General features: G+C 34.7%; 4 protein-coding genes and 1 non-coding gene across 8 annotated transcripts; 2 read left to right on the top strand and 3 right to left on the bottom strand.

The window, feature by feature from the left end:
* Window positions 1-172: 172 nt before the first annotated feature.
* On the top strand, window positions 173-3,592 carry C06C3.3 (Doublecortin domain-containing protein). The gene is made up of 8 exons (NM_063594.4): window positions 173-348; window positions 883-1,050; window positions 1,096-1,194; window positions 1,263-1,368; window positions 1,446-1,543; window positions 1,929-2,199; window positions 2,502-3,227; window positions 3,280-3,592. The coding sequence occupies exons 1-8, from the start codon at window positions 295-297 to the stop codon at window positions 3,486-3,488; spliced, it is 1,731 nt and encodes a 576-aa protein (NP_495995.2). The 5' UTR covers window positions 173-294; the 3' UTR covers window positions 3,489-3,592.
* mel-11 (cGMP-dependent protein kinase interacting domain-containing protein) lies at window positions 3,567-14,136 on the bottom strand. Of its 4 annotated transcripts, NM_001026757.4 has the most exons (16): window positions 14,052-14,135; window positions 12,541-12,741; window positions 11,422-11,976; window positions 10,800-11,017; window positions 10,293-10,622; window positions 9,515-9,698; window positions 9,311-9,447; window positions 8,663-8,926; window positions 8,080-8,403; window positions 7,590-7,773; window positions 6,887-7,030; window positions 6,493-6,693; window positions 5,015-5,197; window positions 4,858-4,971; window positions 4,641-4,808; window positions 3,567-4,098 (listed from the first exon to the last, which is right to left on the bottom strand). In NM_001026757.4, exons 1-16 carry the CDS (start codon window positions 14,130-14,132, stop codon window positions 4,012-4,014), a joined length of 3,375 nt encoding a protein of 1,124 aa, NP_001021928.1. In that variant the 5' UTR covers window positions 14,133-14,135; the 3' UTR covers window positions 3,567-4,011. The 4 variants fall into 4 exon arrangements, with proteins under 4 accessions (NP_001021928.1, NP_001379325.1, NP_001379421.1 ...); NM_001393153.1 differs by lacking the exon at window positions 8,080-8,403 and having other exon boundaries at window positions 9,311-9,456; window positions 14,052-14,136; NM_063593.7 differs by lacking the exon at window positions 8,080-8,403 and having other exon boundaries at window positions 3,568-4,098; window positions 14,052-14,133.
* Window positions 14,137-16,370: 2,234 nt separating this feature from the next.
* Window positions 16,371-16,514, bottom strand: F42A8.4. Its single transcript, NR_101736.1, has one exon. It is a non-coding gene; the product is annotated as a small nucleolar RNA F42A8.4 (small nucleolar RNA).
* A 1,824-nt stretch (window positions 16,515-18,338) lies between these two features.
* On the bottom strand, window positions 18,339-19,666 carry cup-15 (Coelomocyte uptake defective protein 15; the record flags this gene model as incomplete). Its single annotated transcript, NM_001393152.1, has 5 exons — window positions 18,339-18,627; window positions 18,676-19,113; window positions 19,157-19,283; window positions 19,350-19,478; window positions 19,526-19,666. 5 exons carry the CDS (start codon window positions 19,664-19,666, stop codon window positions 18,494-18,496), a joined length of 969 nt encoding a protein of 322 aa, NP_001379070.1. The 3' UTR covers window positions 18,339-18,493.
* A 268-nt stretch (window positions 19,667-19,934) lies between these two features.
* Window positions 19,935-21,952, top strand: sdhb-1 (Succinate dehydrogenase [ubiquinone] iron-sulfur subunit, mitochondrial; the record flags this gene model as incomplete). The annotated part of the gene is made up of 6 exons (NM_063591.8): window positions 19,935-20,004; window positions 20,652-20,800; window positions 20,852-21,085; window positions 21,132-21,260; window positions 21,433-21,657; window positions 21,707-21,952. 6 exons carry the CDS (start codon window positions 19,935-19,937, stop codon window positions 21,794-21,796), a joined length of 897 nt encoding a protein of 298 aa, NP_495992.1. The 3' UTR covers window positions 21,797-21,952.
* Window positions 21,953-24,349: the final 2,397 nt, after the last annotated feature.

Genomic DNA, 24,349 nt, shown 5'->3' with positions numbered 1-24,349 from the left:
CGAGAAAAACGTGAAATTGATGTTTTAACTATAAAATAGCAAACGTATCAAAAACTCGATCAGTTATTTTTTGACAAAATAAATCCTAAGAACTTTCCCAGTTTATATTCTAACTGTTTCTTTTTATTTCATCTTCTTTCCCTAAAATTTTAAACTCACACATCAAATTTCCAGTTGACTGAATAAGGCGTCTGGTTTCTTGGTTTCCGCTGAGCATGGTGCTTTAATAGTAATAATAGCAATAAAATAACATCTTGTGGATTATAAAATATTAAAGAAAGATCTGGAAAGAAAATGAGCGAGAACCTGCACACAATCATCCATCATGTCGACTTTTTCCCATTGAGGGTGAGTTTCTCTATTGTTGTCCATTTCCGACGAACCTCGCTTTTTGACCTTCTATTTGAGATAAATGTGGGGTTTTTCTCCGGTGAGAGTAAGTTTTTTTAGGAGGTTTGTGAAATTATGATTTCTTTTAGATTAAATAAACTGTTTGTTGAAACTATGGAGTTTTTTAAAGTGTACTTTTAGATTCTATCATAATTTTTGTCGCACAATCGTTTAATTTGATTGATAACTTTTGTTAAACTTATTTGTTTTATTTTTTACCTCCAAAAATTTTCTAAATTAAATCAAACAGCTTTAAGTAGATTTTTTAAGAACATTGAGCAGTGTTGCTTGAGCCATTACTTCTTGAAAGCCACAAAGTTGGGGCACCGTTTGCAAGCCCAGGGCACTTATTTTTTGTATTTCACTGCCTATAAATTTCAGTGTATTTCTTTTGGTAAAAAATGTATGTTTCCAAATAGAGTCGCATATTTTGCGGACTGCTCTGGCACCACAGTAATCCAGGTTATTTAAATACAACACCCCAAACTACAGATCCGTGTATTTCGAAATGGAGATATGTTTGATCATGGCAGAATTCTTGTCGTCACACGAAAACAATTCAAACATTGGATTGTTTTTCTCGATGCTCTCACAGATTTGCTCAGGACAGCTACAGCTGTGAGAAGACTCTTCACAACTCAAGGAATACCTGTTCATCATGTGAGTTTAAAAATTAATAATTTAGAAAAGACATCGTATTTCCAGTTTGATGATCTTGAAACAAATGGAGAATACGTGGCGGTGGAAACTGGACCATTTGTAAATGTACCTTATGGACAAGCAAGATTTACGTTAAGACTAAAGGTTGGATCGATTTTTTCAATAGATACCTTTTCTGCTAACTACAAACCTTCTAATTATAAACTCTCCAGAGATATAACCCAATAATCCGTGCACCAGAGCTCATCCCAACGTTCTTGCACTCTGCCGAATCAATGGACATTTATTTGAAAAAAGAAGGATATGGAACAATCACAGGTACTTCTAACAAGTGTATCCGGAAGTGTACATGTATATTTCCGTTCTCCTCATTTTCCGGTAATTATTTTTCACAGGTCTACCTTATCCGTTTGATGGAATTCTTTCGAGAAGTCCAAGTGCTTCGAATATTCAAATCAAGCATCTACAATCTCATCATATTCCACCACTAAAAGTAGGGTTTTTTCCAAATATTAGTTCCTTATCGAAATACATAAATTGCTAGTTTTGAAATAAATATTTCAACAAAAAAAATAGGGAGCTCCAGGTTTCGTAACTGTTGGCATTTTCACAAAAGTTTGAATTTAATTTTAATAGTTGTAGTTCTTTTTTGAATCTTTTACTATTATGATATGTTGTTTTTAAAGTATCGTCAGCGGGGATTTCGTATAAATAGAGAATTTCATAATTTAACACTCAAAAATGTTTTAGAATTTTTCAAAATTTATTGCTAATTTTTTGGCACATTCCAAAGGTTTGAAGAACAAATTTATGAATCTTCCACAACCTCTAAAAATATTTCATCTAAACATCCAAACATCACAACTTAAAACTTCCAGATTGGAGGAAGCATGGAGCATTTAAATGAGCTTGGCACTGCTTCTTGGCTTGGAAAGAATGAGAAATGGATGATGGGAGAACGGGTAAAATTGGAGACGCAGAGTCAGACTCTTGCACAAAAATCTGAAAAAGACGAACAAATTCCACGACTGGATATCAAGGAAGTGGATGGTGGTAGTACAACATCGGAATTTATGCGAAACGGAGAGAAATCGAAGAGCACCACGAAATTGCCACGTCTACTGAACTCGAATCGTTCTTTCAGAAGAGGTATGTGAAATGGAAGAACAATTTTAAAGGTTGTTGTATCAATTAAGTGTTAGGTAGTTTGATTAGATAGGAACGCTCGAAATTCCAAATTTTTGGAAATTTTGGCAATTCACCAAAACTCTGAAAAATTCGAAAAGCATTAAAAATACTTTCTAATATTTAATTATGATAAGTTGGGTTACGTCTACTCAATTACCACAAAAGTGTTAATAAAGCTTATAAATATTGAAAAAAAAATTCAAACGAAAACTATAATCCTCGCTAAAACTCTGTGAATTTCTTGCTGGTAACATCATTTTCAGAGCCAGTATCTGCTCAAAAGCCTCCATCCGAAGAACCCCGCTCTACATCTGAAAATCTTCCTCCAATCGATTTGAAATCCATCCAAATCTCTCAGAACTCTCAGAGCACATCTCAGAAAAAGGACAGTGATACGATTTCAATTAAAACCGAGGAAGAAGTAATTTCAATTTTAAAACCCGAAAAAACGACAACCGAATCAATTGTTTCATCTAAAATTTCACGAAAGAATGCTCCAAAAGATGATGATGAAGTTCGATTTCATAGATCTTATCAGGTCACAGAGACGACATACACGACGAGAAATTCTGATGAAACGGACAGAAGAAAACCTGAAAATGTTGAAAAAACAGTTGAATCTAAGAATGATCGATCTGTACAGGACAAATCGGAAAAAATCGAGAAAAAAGTTCCTGAAAAATTATCAAAACCTCAAAAAACGGAAACAACGAAATCAAAGGAACGTGCTAAATGGGCGGATCAAGGAAATACAACGTTGAAACGAGAAAAGTCTATTGAAAAATCAACGCGTCAAGGAAAAATCGATAAATCCATTGAAAAATTAATTGATAAATCAATTGATAATACCGAGAAACTTTCTTCACAAAAACCAAAAATCGATATGGCAAAAGGAGAATTACGAAAGTTTGATGTTGATATAAATGAAATTCCGATTCGATTTGAAGGTCCAATGGTGAATAAAAGTAGAATAAATACTTCAAGAATTGGTTGGTTTTTAAATATTTCCAAATTTCCACTATTTTATTCAAATATTTCCAGTCACAAGCCGCTCAACAACAAATCTATTCGTCGATGAAATTGTGAATGAAGATGAACTCGATGACGTCATCGAGCGTGCTCAACTCTGGGATTTGAACCGTAGACGCCAAAATATGCGTCAACAGCATACCCAGACAAGTGGATCCCTGTGCCGATCGATATCGGCTCCCCGTCGTCGAGTTGTATTGTTTGATCCGGATTTCGATTGAGCTTTCAAAAAATGTTTTTGTCTTTCCAAATCGTCTTTCTGTGCTTTTTTCTTTGAAACTTGAATAATACGCAAAAAATAATCCATGAATATTCTATATTTTTAGATGCAATTAATTTCTAAAAACGATGAACGATGAAGGAAAAAACAATTATTGCACATTTCTGGTGACGAGACGAAAAAAAATATTATGTATGCACTTTTGTAGTTGTTATGCGTGGGCGGGGAGAGAGAATGAAGAGGGAAAATGTGAGAAATATCAGTGTGTACAGTATCCCGGAGAGAGAGAAGAAAGTTAATTTTTTAGATTTCTAGTAAGAAACCTCAAAAATAGCGAAAATTGGATGATAGGAAGAAGAAAAATTCCACGGAGAATGAAAGAAATAACATTTTCCTATAAGAGGCAGGCGAAGTGTGTGTGTGTCAGAAAGAGGTAACGAGACAGAAAATGTGCAATATTTGGGCTGTGAGAGGAAAACAGAATAATGATTCAAATAATTAAATTTTTTTGTAAAACCATAAAGCTAGATGGTCATCTTCGATATGACCCGCACCAGCGCCCCGTTTTCCTCTTTGAGCCGCTGATTTTCCATTCGAAGGTTGGTGGCAGTCTGAAAAATTACAATGTTACAAAATTACATAAATGTTTTTTATTTAAAAAAAAAACTATTATATTTGCTAAATATTACCTAAACGCCAAGTCCAGTGAGTTTTGCGTCAAAAACTACGGTATCGGGTCTCGACACGAAGTTTTATAAAATACAAACGGGCGCGCGCCTTTAAAGAGTACTGTAGTTTCTTAACTTCTTTCGCTGTGGAATTTTCACAGATTTTCCCCCGTAGATTTATCAAAATTTATGTGTTTTAATTGTTTTTTTTAGTTAAAAAATTTTTTAAATATACATGTATGTTTCCAACCAAAAACAATGAAAAAATTCCACAACAAAAAATGTTTGAAACTACAGTAATCTTTAACATTTTACCAAAAAAAAGCAAGCGTGTCGAGACCGATATAATTCGACCAAAAAACAAGAAACAATCGAATTTATCAAAAAAAAATCCAATTGAAGGATTTTTTTAATTTTTGCTAAACTTTGCAGGTCACAAAAAATCTATTTTTCCCAAAAAAAAAACAACAAGCCCTGTTTCTCACCTTGAGTTGTAACTCCAAATCCGAAATTTTTCTCTCCATACTCCTGCGTTCATTCTCGTCGAATGAAGCTAGAGATGTCGACTTGGCAACCGATAAATTATGTGGTTGAGCAGATGGAGAAGCGTTTCGGGCACGCCACGCGAGTTGTGTAGATGCTCCACGGTATGACTGAAATTTTTGAAAATGAAATTTTATGCTAATTAAAATGAAAACATACATCCGCCGTCTGTGACCTCCTCATCTCTTCCATTTCTCGCCGAAGACGTTCACATTCCGATCGTTCCTTCTCGAAAAGTGCTTTGTAGTTTAGATTAGTTTCTGTTGGACGACTCTGAAAATTTAAAAAATTGTGCGAAAGACATATTCTAGATTACTTGTAATCCATAAATTGATGACGGTTGTTGATTAGCTGATGATCCATTTGATGACAATGAAGAGGACGGCATAAATCTTGACGATGTCGCAGTTGATGATAGTGGAGCTGTTGTTCGCATTGAAGGTGCAGATGATAGTCCAGCAACAATTGCACTTCGAGTAGAGAGAGGTTGAGTCGAGGACTGAAAAACAATAGATTTTTCTTACTTTTTTCAATAGTAAAATTTCTAAATTTCAGTAACTAATTTTAAGCTAGATCTGAGATAAAATAAATGTATTAATTAAAAATTGAAATTGATACTCTGTCAGTACTAAACGATCGCTGTCTCGCTCTATCCTGAGAATATGGTCGATGAAGTCGTCGATTTCTAGATCTTAGAATTATTGGACTTGAAATAGCTGTAGTAGTCATGTTTTTTTCTTCGTTGTTGGGATTTAGTAGAATTTAGAAATGTTGCACCGAAATAAGAAACAAAAAGTTTTGTGCTGCTCCACTTCCCAAACTCTTAAAAATCCGCTTTATTTGTTTTGAACCGGGGGGAGGTGAGACAGGCACCTGGACAGAGAGAGAGAAAGCAAGAAGGGGAGAGGATGCAGAGAATATATTGGGTCGTTTATAAAACCGAAAAAAATTGCAAAAAGTTTCAAGAGGTGGTGGGAGCACACAAAACATCTGCACGCATACTCATCCTATAGGTTAAACTATATTTTAGAAAATAAAAAATAGCACCGAGGTCACAGATTTTAAAACTAATTAGGTTTAAGCTAGAAAATAATTTTTTAATTTGAAATTTATCAAACTTAAAGGTAATCGAACACTAGACGTTCGATCTCATCCAAGTTGTTTAGAGAACTAGAAATTTGAGATATTCGAAAAGAAAACGTTGAAAAAACGTGAAAAAATTCTTTGAGAGATAAGATATGGTATCAATTTCAGTTGATCATTGATCCTATTGGCACAATTTTATCCCCAAGAGTGCTCATTACACAAGTTTGTGCATTGTTTCTCACAAAAAATATAATATAATATTTTTGGAACTATCCGAGCAGCGAAAAATATATTTTCTATTTTTTTGCACAAAAGTAAGCAAAAAACGAGATACGGCAAAAACTGAGAAACTCTTGAATTTTTAATTTTAATTTTTCAATTTTTTGATATGGTTTTTCCAAAATTGACACTCGGAATTGCAACTAGACTGCATCTGTATATAAAATCTTTAAATTTGTCAGGAAAAAAGTTTTAAATTTGCGACATATTAGTTTCCGCTTTTTTCGTCCGGATTCAGGTAAGTATTTTTGCTCATAATTTTTTTAAAACTATTTTTTAAGCCGTTTGATTTGAATCAGGAATAAAAACTGAAAACTAATAGAATCAAACACAGAAAACTAATGTTGAATAGTAGAAAAATAGAAGGAGCAGTCACCAAATCACTTCCAAAAAAATATAAAAATATTTCACAACATTTTTTCGTCTTACCATTCCGTTGCTCGCCGGCGGCAAAGATTGTGCTTTTTCCGAAAATCGTGACGTCATTGTTGGAAGAGTTCCAGCATTCGATCTAACTGATGCTGGCGAGTATGGTTGAGCCGTAGCGAGACGAAGGCTCATTGCCGGAGCCAAATCTTCTGGATTCACTGGACCAGTTGCACGACGATTTGATCGAGAAATCGAGAGTCCCTGAAATAATGGCACCAAAACATGACACTCCTCATAACAGCTACATTGACCATATTGACCAAAAAAAAGACACACATATATACTAAGAAAAGAAAGAAACAACGAACTTAAGCTTGCGATCACATTGGGAATTATTAAGAATTTCAAGGGGGTTTACTCTTATTTTTTTCTTCGTTCATAAATCTCAATTTACCTGACTCTTTCTCCTAACATTCGCAGAATTAGAGTTTGGTGAGTTGATTAGGGATACGGTAGCTGTAGTGCTGACATCACCATCTTTCAGATCATCACTTGTTGAGGAAAGATCCTTCTCTTCGGATGCAAGACGTGCGTGTAACTGAAAAGAAGGAAAAAAGGGATGGACTGCACGCCAAGCAAGAAATCTGTTAACAATGGATAGAGAAAAATAGGGGAAAAATAAGTTTTTTAAAAAAATTTTTAAATGGAAAAATGAATGCAAAATTTTCAAACTTCGGTAGCATTTTTCGTTGTACTGTACAAGAGAAGTTTATTTTTTTGCGAAAAAACTTATTGAAAACGAGGACAAAAAAGCTGGCAACATAAAATCTTCGTTTTATATCAAAACAAAACGATAAAGCCGTGAATTTCGTAAAGGCGCAGTTTTGGATTAAAGAAAAAGAGGCGGAGCGGTGATTTTGCAAGGTTGCGGCACGATTTAATGCATGTCGATTTACGAAAACTTATATGACTGAAATTTTAAAAATATTTGAAAAACATAAATTCGAAATTCTATAAAATCCTAGTTGGTACAAAATCCCTCGTAAATCGACATGCATCAAACCTCCGCCTTTTTTTTAAATCTGCACCTTGCAAAATTCACGGCTTAACAGCTCCGTTTTGAAGCACATAACAAATGTTTTTTTCTAAATTCTTACCGAGTTTGGATAAGTACTGAGCACTTGTGAATTCCTCCGGGCAACCTCGTCAGTTGCAAACTTGCTCGCCTCCTCAAGTTGCTCTTTCGTGACTCCTTGTGTCGAACGACGATGTTGACGTTGCATTCGAGAATTGTTTCGGCGTTCCGCTTCGCTTTCTGTCACCGTTTTTGATTGCCATCGACTGAAAATCAATGAAAATATTGAATGATGATGGTTTGCTTTTATATATTATTGTGGTTTGCATCAGGGGTTGATTCATTCTTTGGAAAAAGAGAAATTCGGAGCAGCAAAGAGAGCAGGGAAATATAGAATAAGAAGTGATGAGGGTGATAACCAATACATGCGTTTTTAGATTCCCTAAACAAGTACGTTTTCAGAAATTTTCCTTTTTCAATAGTGCCACTTTCAGGCTTTTTGAACATTCTGTTAGTATCAATAATCACGTCGAAGCAAGCAAATCACACACACACAATTGCACTCTATAAACCTCATTTTGTTCGGATTAATCTGTTGTGGAACAAATCCACGTGGATACTCTGCAATCACTGGAGGATGAGGATGAGGTTGGAGCAATAATGGAGAGCTCGCCGAGTTCACCGACGTAGAAGACGCCGTCGTTTTAATAGGCGATCTGAAGGCACTGACACGTGGATAACTCGAAAGAGAAGAGAACGACGCATTTCGAAGTTGTTCAATGTGCGAACGAATTTGACCAGTTGAGGCATTATTCACATTGTGCCATAAAGAAGCCCACGGAACATTTGTTGGTTGAGAAGGACTACGGTATACTTCTTCTGATGGATGTCTGCTGCTGAAAGTGAAAAACAAAAACAAAAATGAACGAGGACAAGGGACATGGGACCAAACTGAAAATTGAACTGAAAAAAAAACAAAAAAAATACAATGGGATAATATTATTCGACTATAATATTCTACAAAAAACTAGGACAATGGTTTGTCATTTATCAACAAAAAAAAATTAAAATTGAATTTTTTCTTCTGATAAAGATTTTAAAAGGTACGATTTAATCGAATTTTTTCCTTTTTAAGTTTGTAAAAATAAAACCCACCTTGGTTTTGAGAAAGTCGCGTTGATTGTGGTGACACTTCCGGCTGGAGACGGTGTATTCTTCGCTGTTGATGATATCGTTGCAGCCATAACGTTGGAAACAGGTGTCGACGGAACAGTTGATGAAGTTGGGGCTACTGTAGCTGTTGTAGTAGTAGTATTGCTCACACTTGGGAACGATAGTTGCGAGTGAATAGACGAAGGTGGTGAAATGATTTCAGACACGGGAGTTGAACTGCTTCGTGTTACCGATGATGTGGAGGACCTAGAAAAAATAATTATATTTTTAAAGAAAAAACTCGAACTTGTACTTTTACAAGTGCGACTTGTTTCTTTCTTTCTTGAATACACAAAATATGAATCATCAGCATATTCTTCTTCTTTTTGTTTTTATTGTGACAATAAGCATAGTCATATTTTGTGCAAATCATATTTTCTAATGGGGTTTTATTCAAGTTATGTAGAAAAATGTATTTAAATACATTTGTGACGTCACAAATGTATAAAAATACATGTTTTTATGTATTTTAATACAGTTGTGACGTAATTTTTCTACACTTTTTAATTTTCCGACACTACTTGAATAACCCCATAATAGTTCACACGTCCTATCACTAAATTTCTTAGAATTCATATCAAATATGGATACCTTGAAGACAGAGGAACTCCTCTATTAATCCATGAGCTCGGGCTCTGATGAACTGCTTTCGGTGGAGCTGATAATGGAACAATCGGTATCGTTGCACTGACATTTTGATCACCGCTTCCCACTGATGATGAGTTTTCCTTAAAACGCTAGCAGGAGATAAGAACTGATTTTAATTTTTAAAAAAGTCAGTAATAATGAACTTACCATCGAAGATCGTGGTGTTTCTGTATGCACTGAACCTGCTGCTGATCTTTGTGACGATGGAGTTGATGATGTGAACCGTGACGACGATGACGTCGTTCCGGTACTGGCTGACGAGGCTGCTTCGCTCATTTCGGCTGAAGTTTCTCTGCCGGAACTTGAGCGGTCTGTGTATCCATCCAGACTTCTGAATGATGATTTTGAAATATATTTCATTTTCTATAGAGGAAAAGGATACATTTTAAAATAAATGTTTTTTATTAAAAAATAATATTTAAAGTAAATTTGCTTAAAGAATTTTAGAAAAATATGCGAAATTTTCCGATTTTTGGCCCAAAAATACGGTACCCGGTCTCGTCACGACAATTTTTATTATAAATTGAAAATGGGTGTGCACCTTTTAAGACTACTGTAATTTCAAACTCTCCTTTTTGAGGAATTTCTATCGGTTTTTCATATAAAAAATACCGCAAAATGACAAAATTTCGCGTCTAGGTAATAACGTACTTGCTCAAAATGGAATTTTCGAGGAAACAACATCAGTAGATTTTTTAAATTCACTTTTCAGTTGAATTTGAATTTTAATGATTTTTAAAGGTTTGATTGTGACCTGTTTAAGAACAAAATTCAGTTTTTTTTTTGAAATTAAAACGAGCAATTCTCGAAAATAAAAAGCTTGCAGACGTGTCCCTGAATGAGAGGGGAGAAGTTTCAAACTCATAGGGTGGTGGAAATTGCAGGAGAAAACATAAATTTCCAGCTCAAAAGCCTGCTCACTCACCTCGTTATAGATATACTCCTCGAACTTGTAGTTTCCGATCGAAGCGGTGAAATTTCTTTTCCATTTTTTAATTCAGCTTCACTTTTTTCTTCCTCTTCTTCTTCAACATCTTCTTCTTCTTCATCTTCTTCAGCTTCTTCCATTTCATCTTCTGCGACATATTCTTCATCATCAACAGCTGATTCTTTCGATGATTCTCTTGAATCTTTTTGTGCAGCAGAAATATCATTTTCACCGATAACAATGGTGGTTGTGGTGGTATTTGTGTTGGATGATGTGGTCGAGCCAACTGATGCAGTGGATGGATGCGAGTGAAGAAACTCGTTTTCACTGGAGAAATATAAAAAAATAGACAAAAAAATAGAGAAGCGATAGGATATAGTGGAATAATTGAGGGTGAACATGCAATGTTTTTAAAATATTTTTTTGAGGAAATTCTGATTCAGATTTTTCCCAATAAAACTTTCCAATATTAAATTTTCAAATTATTAATTTCTAAACCCCCACCTATGCTGATCCTTATGCTGTAAATCTCGTTTCCGTTCACTTGTCAGAACATGTTCCTCGTGTGACGGCATTCTATGATTCTTCTCCTGAAGTATTGAAGTTGGTGGCTGGGAGCCACTACCCGGTGATTTTCGCTTGTTCTGTACTTTCACAGTGTCAGCCAACTCGACAAGATAATCGATGCATTCTTTATCAGCTACTCCAAGAACGTCAGCACCCTGAAAATTGTTTTTTTTTTAAATAAAAATTTAAAAAAATTTAAAGCAATTGGTGTGAATTTATATACTTTTGATAAAAATAAAGTTTGTACATTTTTTCAGTAAATAATATTTTTTATCTTTGAAAAAACATATTTTGGTATGACAAATGTTTTTAAATTCAGTTTTGTTGTCGTTTTTCTTTGATAGGACTTCCATGTCGGCGTCGAAACGCCTGCCTGGCTTAATTAAGGCGACCTCTGCCTTCCTCATTTATTTTTTAAATTTGATTTTCATCGAATTGAAATTCGAAGATAAGAAATTTGAAAATTCACGCCAGAATACAGAAAATAGGCGAGTGGCTGGTAGGTTTCAAGCAGGCGCCAGGTCTTGAAAACCGCAACAGAAAAACTGTAAACCCCTACCGTAAACGTTAGATCCGATAATTCCGCTCCATTTTCCAATAATATTTTACATGCATCTCGTTCAGCCCAATGTGCAGCCGCATGCAACGGAGTCCATCCTTCGACATCCTGTGCCCGTACATTTCCACCCGCTTTGATAAGTAATTCGAGTAATTGTGTGTATCCTCGCCCAGCAGCTACATGCATTGCAGTTCCACCTGTTCTGTGGTGAGGAATATCTCGATATTCTCCCTGACTCATCCACATATTCACATCTTTCAACATTGTCTGAAGTTCTTGATCTCTACAAGCATCGAGATCAATCATTTGTCGCTTGTAATCATCGTCAAGATAATCACGACATTGTTCATCTACTGCAAGATCAAGTGCTAACTCTTTATCACTATTAACTATTGAGAGATCGGCTCCATGTTGACACAAATATCTGACTATTGCCACATTTCCACAACATGCAGCTGCGTGAAGAGGTGTCCATCCTTCATTATCTTGTGCATTCACATCGGCTCCTTTTTCACAAAGAAATCGAACCATTTCGGGTTTTGAATCAATTACCGACTGAAAATATTCAATTTCGAATGTTTTGTTTATGCAATATTTCAATTTTTCAATGTTCTATCCATATGCAAAACGTTGCGATTTGTTTCAAAAGTACGGTCTCGAAGCACCAAATTTAAAATATTGTGCGCCTTAAAGGAGTACTGTAGCTGTTTTTAAAGAACTTTTTTTTTACGAAAAATGTGTTTTTTAAGGATTCAAAAAGAATTTTTTTAAAATTTATTTTTGAACTTTTATTTCCAGAAAAAGTTAAGGTTGTTTTCTAAAATAAATTCCAAATTAAATTCGTTTTGTTTTTATCAATTTCATTTTTTTTTGTAATTTCGTTGCTCCAGCCCTGCTCTCTGTTGTTGCAGGATTTTCCTCGATGTTTCATACGTTTTCAAACGTTTGTTTAACTTTTATTGAAAAACATGTGCAATTTTGAAGAAACTGTAGAAAAACTACAGTACTCCTTTAGGTTCACCTCGAGACCGGGTATCGTATTTTTTTAAACAAAATTCACGAAACTTCACATATGGACGATACAAGTACCAAATTGTCAATAATAAATGCAAATCTCACCTGATGCAATGCGGTCAACCCGTCAACTGTACAAGTATTAATATTGGCACCCTTGTTCAACAGTTCTTCAACTTCTTCTTCATCTCCAGACATACATGCCGACAGAAAAATATCACTGTCTTGAAATTGTACTTTTGGACGTTTCGTTCGCCGAGCTGCTTCTGCGTTCATCTCGCTGCTCTGCCAACGGCGCAATTGATCCTGAAAATTTAAAAATTACAAATAAATGGTTTTTTTTGTTTAAAAAATATTAAATTTATTGAATGTTTAAACTTCGAACCCTCGGCGTAAAAAAGAGTAAAAGTTGGCACACGCCGAGAGAGCTCACAAATTGTGTTTGCACCTGTTTGCACAATTGATTAACAAGTATAAACGACTGGATTTCGGTCGTGATTGTCGTTTTTTTTTTGTTCACTAAATACCTACTGGTTTGTAATTTTTTTTAGAAATTAATTTTTGAATGATCAAGAGAAAAAGTTTCAAAGCAAATGGAAAAAAATAAAACGAATAATCGTCCGATTAGAATGAGTCAAAACTTGACACTGATAAGAAAAAAGTTCAACCGGAAGCCTGTGGAAACTATCAAAAAAAGATCAAAAAACGTTCTCTTTTGGTGGTTTTTTTTCCGGAGAAGAGACGAAAGAGACGTCGTCGTCGTCGCCGTCGTCGTGTCCCTGTGCCCGCTGACTCACTTTTATTGTCAATGTGTTTGTATGGAAAATGGCAGGAAAAATGGAGAACGGGGGTGGAGGAGGAAACATGGAAAATGAAGGAAGAACGACGGTTCAGACAAAAAATCATAGAGAGCAAGGTGTTTTCAGAAACTTTCTCTAGAATAATTTTAAATTTCTCAAATTTTTAATTCGAAAAAAAAAACTACAAAAAAACTGAACAAGCTTCAAACTGGAAAATTAAGCAGATGAAATTTTTTAAAGATTTTCACGTCAAAAAACGGGTCCCCGGTCTCGAAACGATTCATTTATGTTTAATGCAAAAAGGCTTGCGCCTTTAAAGAGTACTGTAATTTCAACCTACTATTGTTGTGAAATTCCATGATTTTTTTAACGTTTTTCGTTTTTGAAAATATATTAATTTACTGAACAAAAAAAGACAACTATGAAAACTATGGAAAAAAAAATGAAAATTCCTTTTTGAAAGTTACAGTAACCTTTAAAGGTGCATAACTTTTCGCATTTAACAGAAATCTTTCGTGTCGAGACCGGGTACCGTACTTTTGGCGCAAAAACCGAAGAAAGTCGGCCAAAAATTTGATATTTAAAGTTCGAAGATCACTTTTAACAAAAATGAAATTTCAAACTGATTTTTAATTTATAATGTTGAAATTTAAATATAAATTTAGACAATTTCTTCAATTTAAACGAAGAAAATTTTAGTTTTATTTTACTATTTTAATTTGTGATAAACGAGGTTTTTACCAAATTTTTTTTCGCAAAAATTACAGATTTATTTTTTTGTTGAATTTTGTTTTCAAACTTTTGAAAAAAGCTCACCTTTCTCTTATTCACAACATTAAAAGTGATTTGCTGCTTTGCTTGCAGCATATGCGCATCGTCCTCGTCATCTTGACCCATTCTGCAAAATATGAAATTTTTTTAGTAAAAAATGTTGTTGTTTGAGATAGGTTCAATCAGAAAAGCAAAGAACGATGAGAAAAGTGATACAAATGACGTTCGTTTCATTGATACAATAATGGGTAGAAATTCCAAAAAATATATAAAGTATTTTGTAAAAATATTATGGTTTTGGAAACGAGAAAAAATAGATCAAACGATGAAGCTTGGGAAAAATGACTCGTATTCACACACAGACACCCACAAGAAATGACCAGTTTAGCGTGTGACTGAAACCGGAGACTTATTCCGCGTATTCGACCACCTCCAAGTCAATTACTCTTCATATCCCACCACCACTACTTTAACGTTCACTCATTTCCCGGTTCATCCTTCTTTTGAAATATGAGACCACAACTATTCGATTAATCTTTTGACTAAAGTTTCATAGCTTTTGCGTATAAATCTTGGAATGTGAATACCCGAATTTTCGAAATCTGCCGGTTTTTCGGTTTTCCGAAATACCAAAAAATCAAAAAATTTACGGGTTTTTCTAAAAAAAAAAATCTAAAAAATGCAACGTTCTTGTTAAATAAAAAACCAAAAATCGAAAAATCGAATACCGTATATAATTATAAAACACTTATAAATGGTTCTAAATTTTTTTTAATTTTGCAACAAAAATGTGCAATTTGAATTTTTTGGCAAAACTGAAAAAAAAAATTTCAAACTTCAAATTTATAAATAATTTAAAACCATTTTTAAATATATATATTCGTTCATTAGGACCAATTTTCAATAATTTTAAGCAAACTATCCATGGACTCCGCCATTAAAAATATATCCTTAAGGATATATAAATATAATACTAATCAATACAACTCCCACTCATCCATTGAAAAGTGCGGCAAGTGGGTGAAAATAGTGAGGCAGTGAAGATCAGAAAAGGCTTAGAGAATTAGATAAAGTGATGTGATAAAGGTGGTTTTGGATTGTGGATACACCGGAGAACAAATATTATGAAATTGGGCACTATTTCCGGTGCAATTTGTTTTCTAAAAATATTGGTGTAAAATATCTATGTTCAAAAATTTTATAAAATGAAATATTTAGAGTTTCCAAAGTTTCTAAAAAAAGTTTGCGGTGAGTCATTGAAGACTAACTAAACAAATTTGGAAAAATAATTGAAAAAGGCAAGGCATTTCTGTAAAAAACGCTTAAAATTTTTGAAAATTGCCAATCAATGTTTATATTTCAAAAGAAATGTTATATTTTTGGAAAGAAACATTTCTTTTTTTTTTGCAATCAATGTTAATATAAAACATTGGCTATGGCATTTAAATTAAAAATTCATTGTTTAAAAAATCTAGGTTCAATGTTCAGAAAATGAGAAATTAAAAAACAATTTTCGAGTAACGGACACATTGAACTAATTCCAGAGAAAAAATGGAACAGTGCCCCCGGGATTAGGGGCGACAAGTCGATGGATAGGTCGTTCTCTCTCTCTCTATTTTCAACGATATAGACAGAAAGAGAGAATTAGTGATTCGAGACGCAGATACACCATCATCCAAGAGAAAGAGACCGGGAGGGACGTACTTGAAACTTTCCGCCTGCACGCGGCGTGTCTGCGTCTATTAAACACCGCTCAATATATTTCGACTCTCTCGCTCTGTTCTCTTTTCCCGCATCATTATACACACAGCGGCAGTTGGCTGGTTGCCCTCTCTTCCCATCATCCTTCTCCCGATCCTCCTCTCACCGTTCTCTTATTCATCATCATCCTTAACCTGTTGTGCTGCTTGGTGGTCGTGGTGATGGTTAGCGCTTACTAATAAGCTCTTGGAACTCTTGAAAAATCTCGGTAGCAGCATCACACAAAAAATGGTTGTAAATAGAGAGAAAGAGACAACTATTAGCACTTGTCAACGATTTGCGGTTTTTTAAGAACCAGGTCAAGATGGTATTTACTGCCCACGCAAGAACACTTCAAAAATGAGGTACAAAAGAACAATCATTGAAAAAGCATGTAATAAGTTAGAAAAACCTAAAATGTTTTGTTTTGAAATCGTATCAACTTTACGGCCCAGTCACCGTGAGTACTCAAAGCCACAGGCGAGCATCAGAATGTCATAAACTAGAGATACACTTCCCAGGGCAGCTAGATAGAATACAAAGAACGTGTGTGTAATACATAAATTATGTGTGCACTCTTTGAAGTGAAAAAACACACATAAATTGAATGAGCAAACATCTACGTTCATCTATAATAGAGTCTCGAGAAGTTGTGAGTACAAGTGCACACTGATCAGATCACCTAACTTTGTGTATAACTGTCTGATCAAAGCGTTCTTTTCGTGTACTCAACCATTGCCAAAGATATTGATCTTTCTTGTGAGACTCCGAAAGTCTCGTATCTAGGTGTGAATCTATACCGGAAAAGGGATGAACAACGGAAGTTAATTTTACAGTCTATAAGAAGTGACAGGCGGAAATCCAAAAGGTAAAGATTTCAATAAATCCTTATTACTGTATATTATTCTGTTAAAACAGCTGGCTCTTTTTAATCATTCGCGAGCAGGTGTATAAATTGGACACTCCCTTTTTCAAAAATTACCGCCTCGTTGGACAGTTCTCCCCCGAAAATCTAGACTATTATGAATTGACGATCGCCTATGCCTCTTCCGCCACAATATTATCAAGAATGTCCTTAATTTGGATTGATTATTCCGAGGTATTCGCGGTGCGGCGCTGAGATGTTCACTATCATAGGACAAGTATATACAAAGAAAAGGAATTTGATCGCGGTAACAAAGACTGAAGACAAGATATGGAGTCAAAGAAATGTTTCGCTAATTTTGAACAATAGAAGAACTTACAAGTCAATTCTAGTAAAACAAAATGTTCAGAAAATATATCTACTTTATTTTTAAAATAGCCCTCTAGACATGTACTTTATCAGCAGTATCATCAGATCAGCTGGTCCACATAAAAAGTACGAAGGATCAATTGGGAGTAGAGTGATGAGATTTGGACGGAAAACAGCTGGTTTTGAAGGAGGAGGGAAACGAACATGTACACATTGACAAGAAGCGTGTGAATTGGTTGACGAAGAGAATTGGATGAGAAGAGTAAGAAAAGAGAAAGATGTTCAAAAGCATAAGCAAAAGGAAGTAGCAGCTTGGGAATGGCAGGGGACCAACGTAGTGCTCAATTTGTTGTCATTGTTTAGCTTTTGAAATCTCGAATGTATTAGAAAAGCGGACAAGGTGACATTCGTCGGCTAGGCTCAATAAGAGAAATATCGACAAAAAATGCACACACATTTCCTGCATTCGAGTGGCACCAAAAGGAGGTGCTGCTGCAGTTGCCGATTTGACAAACATGGAAGCCAAATTGACGAGAACTAAAAAAAGGAGAGAGGAAGGTATTGAGGGGAGTGTTGGGAGCACCGACGTGTGAATGAATGACTGCAGCAGCTTGAACACCTGTCTGGTACACCTGGTACCGGATATGGATGTCTCGGAATATTCCCAAGAATAAATTATCAGGAAATTACTTAGATGTCGTATTCGGATGTTATAAATGGCTCAGGAGGACTATTAATTTTCAATTGCAATGTTTTTTTTGTTGAAAAATTATTGCTAATTTGGAAGAAAAAAAGTGAAAGCGGTTGACTGGTGTCCATCCATCGAACAACAACTATTTACATGGAATGAACCCGACCGATAAGAAGGCTGCGCGCGCGCCGCCGCTTCTCCTCCGGACGATATACGCGCATCCCTCTGTGTGTGTTAGAACAAACAGTGTATCCTCCTTCTTGGCCGGACGGAGGAGAAGAACTCGTCGTCGTTTTTCACTTTTTCACCCGGATTGTTGGGTTAGAGCACGGAGAGCAGGAGCAACATGCGGTTAACAAGCTCGTTAGGACGGTCATTTCGGCGACTTCTCGTTTTTGTGGCGAGTGGAAGAAAACCAACATAAAAAAGTTCGAAAGAAACATGTGAGAAAGTGTCTGAATTTTGAGATAGATTAAGTCTAATTTGCGGGAGAGAAGTGTATAGATGGAGCATCTTCAGGAAATCGGAAAGTTAGAATTTTGGAAAGAAGAAAAATAGAGTTAGAAAATAGAAAAATAGAGTTCAGGCAAGGGAAATAGTTTGAGAAAAATAGATATTCGTGATGATAATTAACATCAAAATAATTTAAATAGAATTCGAAGTAATTGAATTTGAATTGCAATTTTATCACAAATATACAAAAAGAACAAAGTTAGCAAGAGAGCATCACAGGAAAGAGAACACAGGCACGTATTCGGCAAGGACTAGGTTTCGAAATTAAATTTCAAACAAATATAAGAATTGGATCAATTTGAGCAATTGTTATCGTGTCTGATGGATTGGTACATTGTATAACACAGAAGATCCTGGAGAAACACGACTAACAAGATCTGCATCCGACATTCCCGATGAAAGAAGACGTGATCTTTGGCCATGTGGATCTGATAGACGAGCATCTGAACGAAAATAATATAATATATTTCAAGGAATACAGAAAATCTTACATTGAATAAGACGCCTCGTTTCACCGCCACCCTGAATGTAGCTGGCAGCATAAAATAGAGCTGTGAGCAGCAATAATGTTCCAAAAGTGATCATAATTCCAAATAAATCACGATTTCTGTCTTGTTTTTCAGCACATTTCCACACATCATCCCATAAATGAATTGTATCGTTCATCGTAGTCTCCACGTCGACACAAAAATCTACATCTGGAGTTGTGTAGATTTTCCAGTAATATCCAAAGAGTTCGTCAAAGGTGGTCTTGCAGAGATTACAGATTTTACTTCCATTGGTAAGATTATCATCCAGTACACCTCCAGATGTGTAATTAACAACACAATTTCTCCATTCATACATTCTGTTCTGAAATTGCATTGTCCTCTCACTGAATGACACTTCCGATTTGTTTTGCGGAAAATTCCATTTAATTGTTATGCAGGCTGAAAAATGGGAATTTATGATTTTTTTTGCCGATATACTCACAGTCACATCTGGATTTTTCCCAAATTTCTGAAGTTAAAGCTTTTGATATATCCGTACTGTACGAGAGCAGATAATTGTCATAAATAACTTGAGAGCAAGTTCGATTATCCAGGGAGTAGACATTATTCTGTAATAAAATTCATATTTTATGTGAAGACGGTTTTAAAAAATATTGTTTTCAAATTATACTCACCAGGTTTTTTGTTTCATATTCAAATTGTTTGAAATTAATGTAGTTTTGAAAGCATTTTGTGCAAACTACAGGTGGAATTGACCAGTTTGTGGCGCATGCTACCATTTCCGATTGTACAACAGCTAGTTTCTGAAATAAAGATGTTTAGTTGCATTAAATACTTCGAAGAATCTTACTTCCACATATTTTTGACAGGGTCCATCCAAATCCCAAGGATCATCAGTGATCGGCGCTGTTTCGAGCCGCTCTTCTCGAAGAGAAATCACGGAAAATATAAGTAAGCTGCAGAAAAGTATCCTTGAAAGTGAATTTACCATCTGCAAAATAATTTTTATTAAAAAGAAAGCATTTTCTAGCTTTAATATAGTTTTAAAACTAAAATAAACAAACAAATAAATAAAAAACAAAATAAATGTTTGCCCGTAAATCCACACTCAAACTATAAACAACATGCACTGCGTTATTTCGGAGTCTCGTTACAAAAAATAAATAGTCACGTCCATTATTGTCTCATGTTTTTCAACAAATTTCTTTGTATTTACATTTTAATTTCTATTAAACTTTGATTTATTGAATAAATCTCAGATGTTGGCCCGTTCGGCTCGTCTTCTGCACTCGGCGGAGCTCGCCGCCAACGCCATTCGTGCTGCTTCGGGTACGTTTTTTAATTTTGGTAATTTTCCATCAAATATGGTACTTCGTGTGGAATACTAGAAAAATTAAATATAAATTATTTAGGAAAGCATTTTTTAACGAGAAATATTAGGCTTTACCCGAGATTTCACAAGGTTTCGTGTTTTGCACGTAGGCAGCACTTTTTCAACGTTACTATTTTTTAATAAGACGACAATTTTTTATGTTCAGCTTTATTTTGTTTAATTATCTTTGAATAATTTTTCTAACATTACATGAAATTGGATATGTCAGAAAATTATATTATGTCTTCAAAAACTAAAATTTTCCATTTTACACGTAGGCACTGAAAGCTGTAAAGCTCGGTCGTGTTATTAGATGAAAAACGCAGATTTTTTTTTAAAAATCAAATACTGTTCCGTAAATATTAACCATCATTCAAAGTTCTGTTAATTTAAAAATATCAGTTTTGGAATTTCTTGAATCAAAATTTAAAATTCAAAAAATTTGAGAAAAGGGAATTTATAAATTTATAGCAAGACTTTATAATAAACAAAAATAATGTTTTGAAAAACGTTTTTTTAATTTTGTTTGAGCTCAACGTTGCAAGAATAATATTTATCCCTTAAATTCACCATTTTTAACACTATTTTATTGGAACTGTTTCAGGAGCGCCAGCTACTGCAGCGGCGGCTGAAGCCTCTTTTCCATCAACTGATGATGTAGCCGCCAAGACCAAGAAGACCGGAAACCGTATCAAGACGTTCGAGATCTATCGTTTCAACCCAGAAGCACCAGGAGCCAAGCCAACTGTGCAGGTTGATTTTCAAAGTTTTTTTTCTTTTTTTAAAATTTAATAGTTATTGTAGAAATTCGATGTTGATCTTGACCAATGCGGAACTATGATTCTCGACGCTCTCATCAAGATCAAGAATGAGGTCGATCCAACTTTGACTTTCAGAAGAAGTTGTCGTGAAGGAATCTGTGGATCCTGTGCCATGAACATCGGAGGTCAAAACACTTTGGCTTGCATCTGCAAAATCGATTCGGATACCTCAAAGAGCACCAAAATCTACCCACTTCCACATATGTTCGTTGTGAAGGTATTGTTTTAGAATCTAAAAAAAACGAATAAACCTTTTATTTTAGGACCTTGTCCCAGATATGAACCTCTTCTACGCTCAATATGCCTCTATTCAACCATGGATTCAAAAGAAGACCCCATTGACTCTTGGAGAAAAGCAGATGCACCAAAGTGTGGCTGAACGTGATCGTCTTGTAAGTTTCAGTATATTTTCTGGTGCAGAAGTATTTGAAAAAGCATAACATAATTTTTAACTCAAAAAAGTTTTAAAATGAAAAACATTCATTTTTTCAAACGAAATAAAAGTCTAAAATCAATAATTTATTCATGATTATCACAACATTATAAAGTAATTTATATATTTAGGATGGTCTCTACGAGTGTATTCTCTGTGCTTGCTGCTCCACGTCATGCCCATCCTACTGGTGGAATGCTGATAAGTACCTCGGTCCAGCTGTTCTCATGCAAGCCTACAGATGGGTCATCGATTCTCGTGATGACTACGCCACCGAACGCCTTCACCGTATGCACGACTCTTTCTCAGCTTTCAAGTGCCACACCATCATGAATTGCACAAAGACATGCCCAAAAGTTAGAGTGTTCTCTGTTTTATATCTCGACTTAAACGAATTAATTTCAGCACTTGAACCCAGCTAAGGCCATCGGAGAGATCAAATCGCTGCTTACTGGATTCACATCGAAGCCAGCCGCTGAGCCATCAGCATTTTAAATAAGAAAATTCCATTGTTTTGCCTAGATTCGATGTAATATTTAGCTCTGGTTGATCGATTGTCGCTTCTTTTCGAAATACCCGAATTATCTATCCCCGTTTTCCGATGTCTATACCACGAGCCTCCTCTTTTTGCACAATAAACGGAATTGGTAGATAACTGTAAAAATTTCGTTTGATTAAAATATAAAAGTCCCCGAAAAACATTGCACAATGAACATTCATTTCTATCAATTCAACTCTTCCTAACCTTTTCGTGTTCTTTACTCTACCGACCCAATCTGAAACAAGTATGATCCTTTGTGTGTGTCTTCCTCTCCCAGGGTCGAGACAAAAACATAATTAGTTCGATAATATGATACTGACAGGTTGGCTTGACAAGTAAGATGAGAACAGGAGGACGGAAAATTAAGACGGAAAATTAATTACGGGAAGTTAGAAAACATTGAAACTACCCGGATGCTGAGAACAAAATACAAAGGTTGTAAATATTGACAAAATTTTTTGATTTTCAGTTTGAAAAACCTTTTTTTCTTTTGAAATTTCCCATGTCAATTGCAAGAACTTTTCAATTTTCTGCTTTCAATATGTTTTCTTCACTATCATAAAACTACTATCATAGATCTATTAATTTCTTAAAAATTAGAAAAAAACTTTCGTATATTATATGTACAGACTTCAAATTTTGTCATTTTTGCGCCGAAAATACGGTATCCGGTCTCGACACGACATATTTTGTGAAATTTCAAAACGAATGCCCTTTAAAGAATACTGTAGTTCCAAACTTTATTTTCGTAGATTTTTCATAGATTTTGATTCAAAAAAATATTTATTTATTTAAAAAGGTACTGTAGTTTTGGCGCAAAACACGGGTACGGTTGCAGAAAAGTTCCGCTCGTGCCAAGACCCGAGATAGTTCGATTTATTCGGTTTATCAGTTGAGCGATTCGACTCATAATTTTTTAAAGTACTATGGGATTTGTGTATTTTTACCCCAAATTGAAAATTAAAATTGAACTTGATATGTATGTATGTAGATCAAATTTTCATACTACTGTTATGGAAACATTGGAAGGACGTGGAAACGGAATTATTATTTCTCTATAAAGTATTGTATTTATGAATAAAGGTTTTAATCACAATTTCTCGTACAATCAAACTCCTCATGTTCATAAATATCGTACAATTTTGTTTTCTTGGTCCATAATGTTTTATAATATTACGTCATGTGCAATTTCATAAAGTTATTCGAACTCTTACATTCAATTATCAATTTTGGAAACAATCTGTCACCAAAAGGCAAGCCAAGACTCTCTGGGGGATCACATAACTTCATAAACTCGCCAAATTTCGTATCTTCAAACTTGTGTATCTTGAAAAATAAACGTCTAGGAAACAAATACTCAACTGATAAAATGTTTAAAAATATTTTATATATTTTTTGCATTACTTTACAGTTTTCAATATTCAAACTATTTGTTGAGTTACACAGAGTAAAAGCCATTTTACCAAAAATCACAGGAATTTTTGAGAACTCTTCTGTTGTACCAGTCATAACTCAACATCGATTGAGTTTCAGAAGTAAAATGTTAATGAATAATAATTGCAAGATATTTTTCCACATTTTATCAGTTAGAATTTTTTTGATATTTTTATGTTCAGCCAAGTTACAGACCGTTTTTCGAAAAAATATCGACTTGAAATTTTGAACAATGATCACTTTTTTGAGGTTTCTACAATGTCCTAAAAAATCTTTCAAAAATGTTGGCTCATCTCCAAAATCGTCCTCCGCTCTGAAAAAAGAAAGTGGACCTTTGCCTTCCGAAAAATGGACGAAAAAATGAAATTGAGCTTTTTTGGTCGAAAAAAATATTTTTAGAATGCTGAGAACACGTTAAACACGAATATCATGTTTATTTTGAGATCCGGATGTTCTGAAAACGTCTGACGTAGATTTAAAAAAGCATCGATTTATTTTCATTTTCAACGTGAAAGTTTTGTGCAGCTTTTAGATTTCAAAAGAATCTCAAAATTTAGAGTTTTGAGATTCTTTTGAAATCTAAAAGCTGCACAAAACTTTCACGTTGAAAATGAAAATAAATCGATGCTTTTTTAAATCTATGTCAGACGTTTTCAGAACATCCGGATCTCAAAATGAACATGATATTCGTGTTTAACGTGTTCTCAGCATTCGAAAAATATTTTTTTCGACCAAAAAAGCTCAATTTCATTTTTTCAGAGCGGAGGACGATTTTGGAGATGAGCCAACATTTTTGAAAGATTTTTTAGGACATTGTAGAAACCTCAAAAAAGTGATCATTGTTCAAAATTTCAAGTCGATACGTTGGATATGAAGAGTTTTATGAGCGAAATTGGATTTTTTCGAAAAACGGTCTGTAACTTGGCTGAACATAAAAATATCAAAAAAGTCTAACTGATAAAATGTGGAAAAATATTTTTTTTTTACTATCCAACAAAAATTTAATTCTGAAACTCAATGGATGTTGAGTTAAGACTGGTACAACAGAACAGTTCTCAAAAATTTTGGTAGAT

This window comes from Caenorhabditis elegans, chromosome II, assembly GCF_000002985.6.
Source record: "Caenorhabditis elegans chromosome II".
Lineage (NCBI taxonomy): Eukaryota > Metazoa > Nematoda > Chromadorea > Rhabditida > Rhabditidae > Caenorhabditis > Caenorhabditis elegans.
This window is presented reverse-complemented; position numbering and strand designations above follow the sequence as displayed.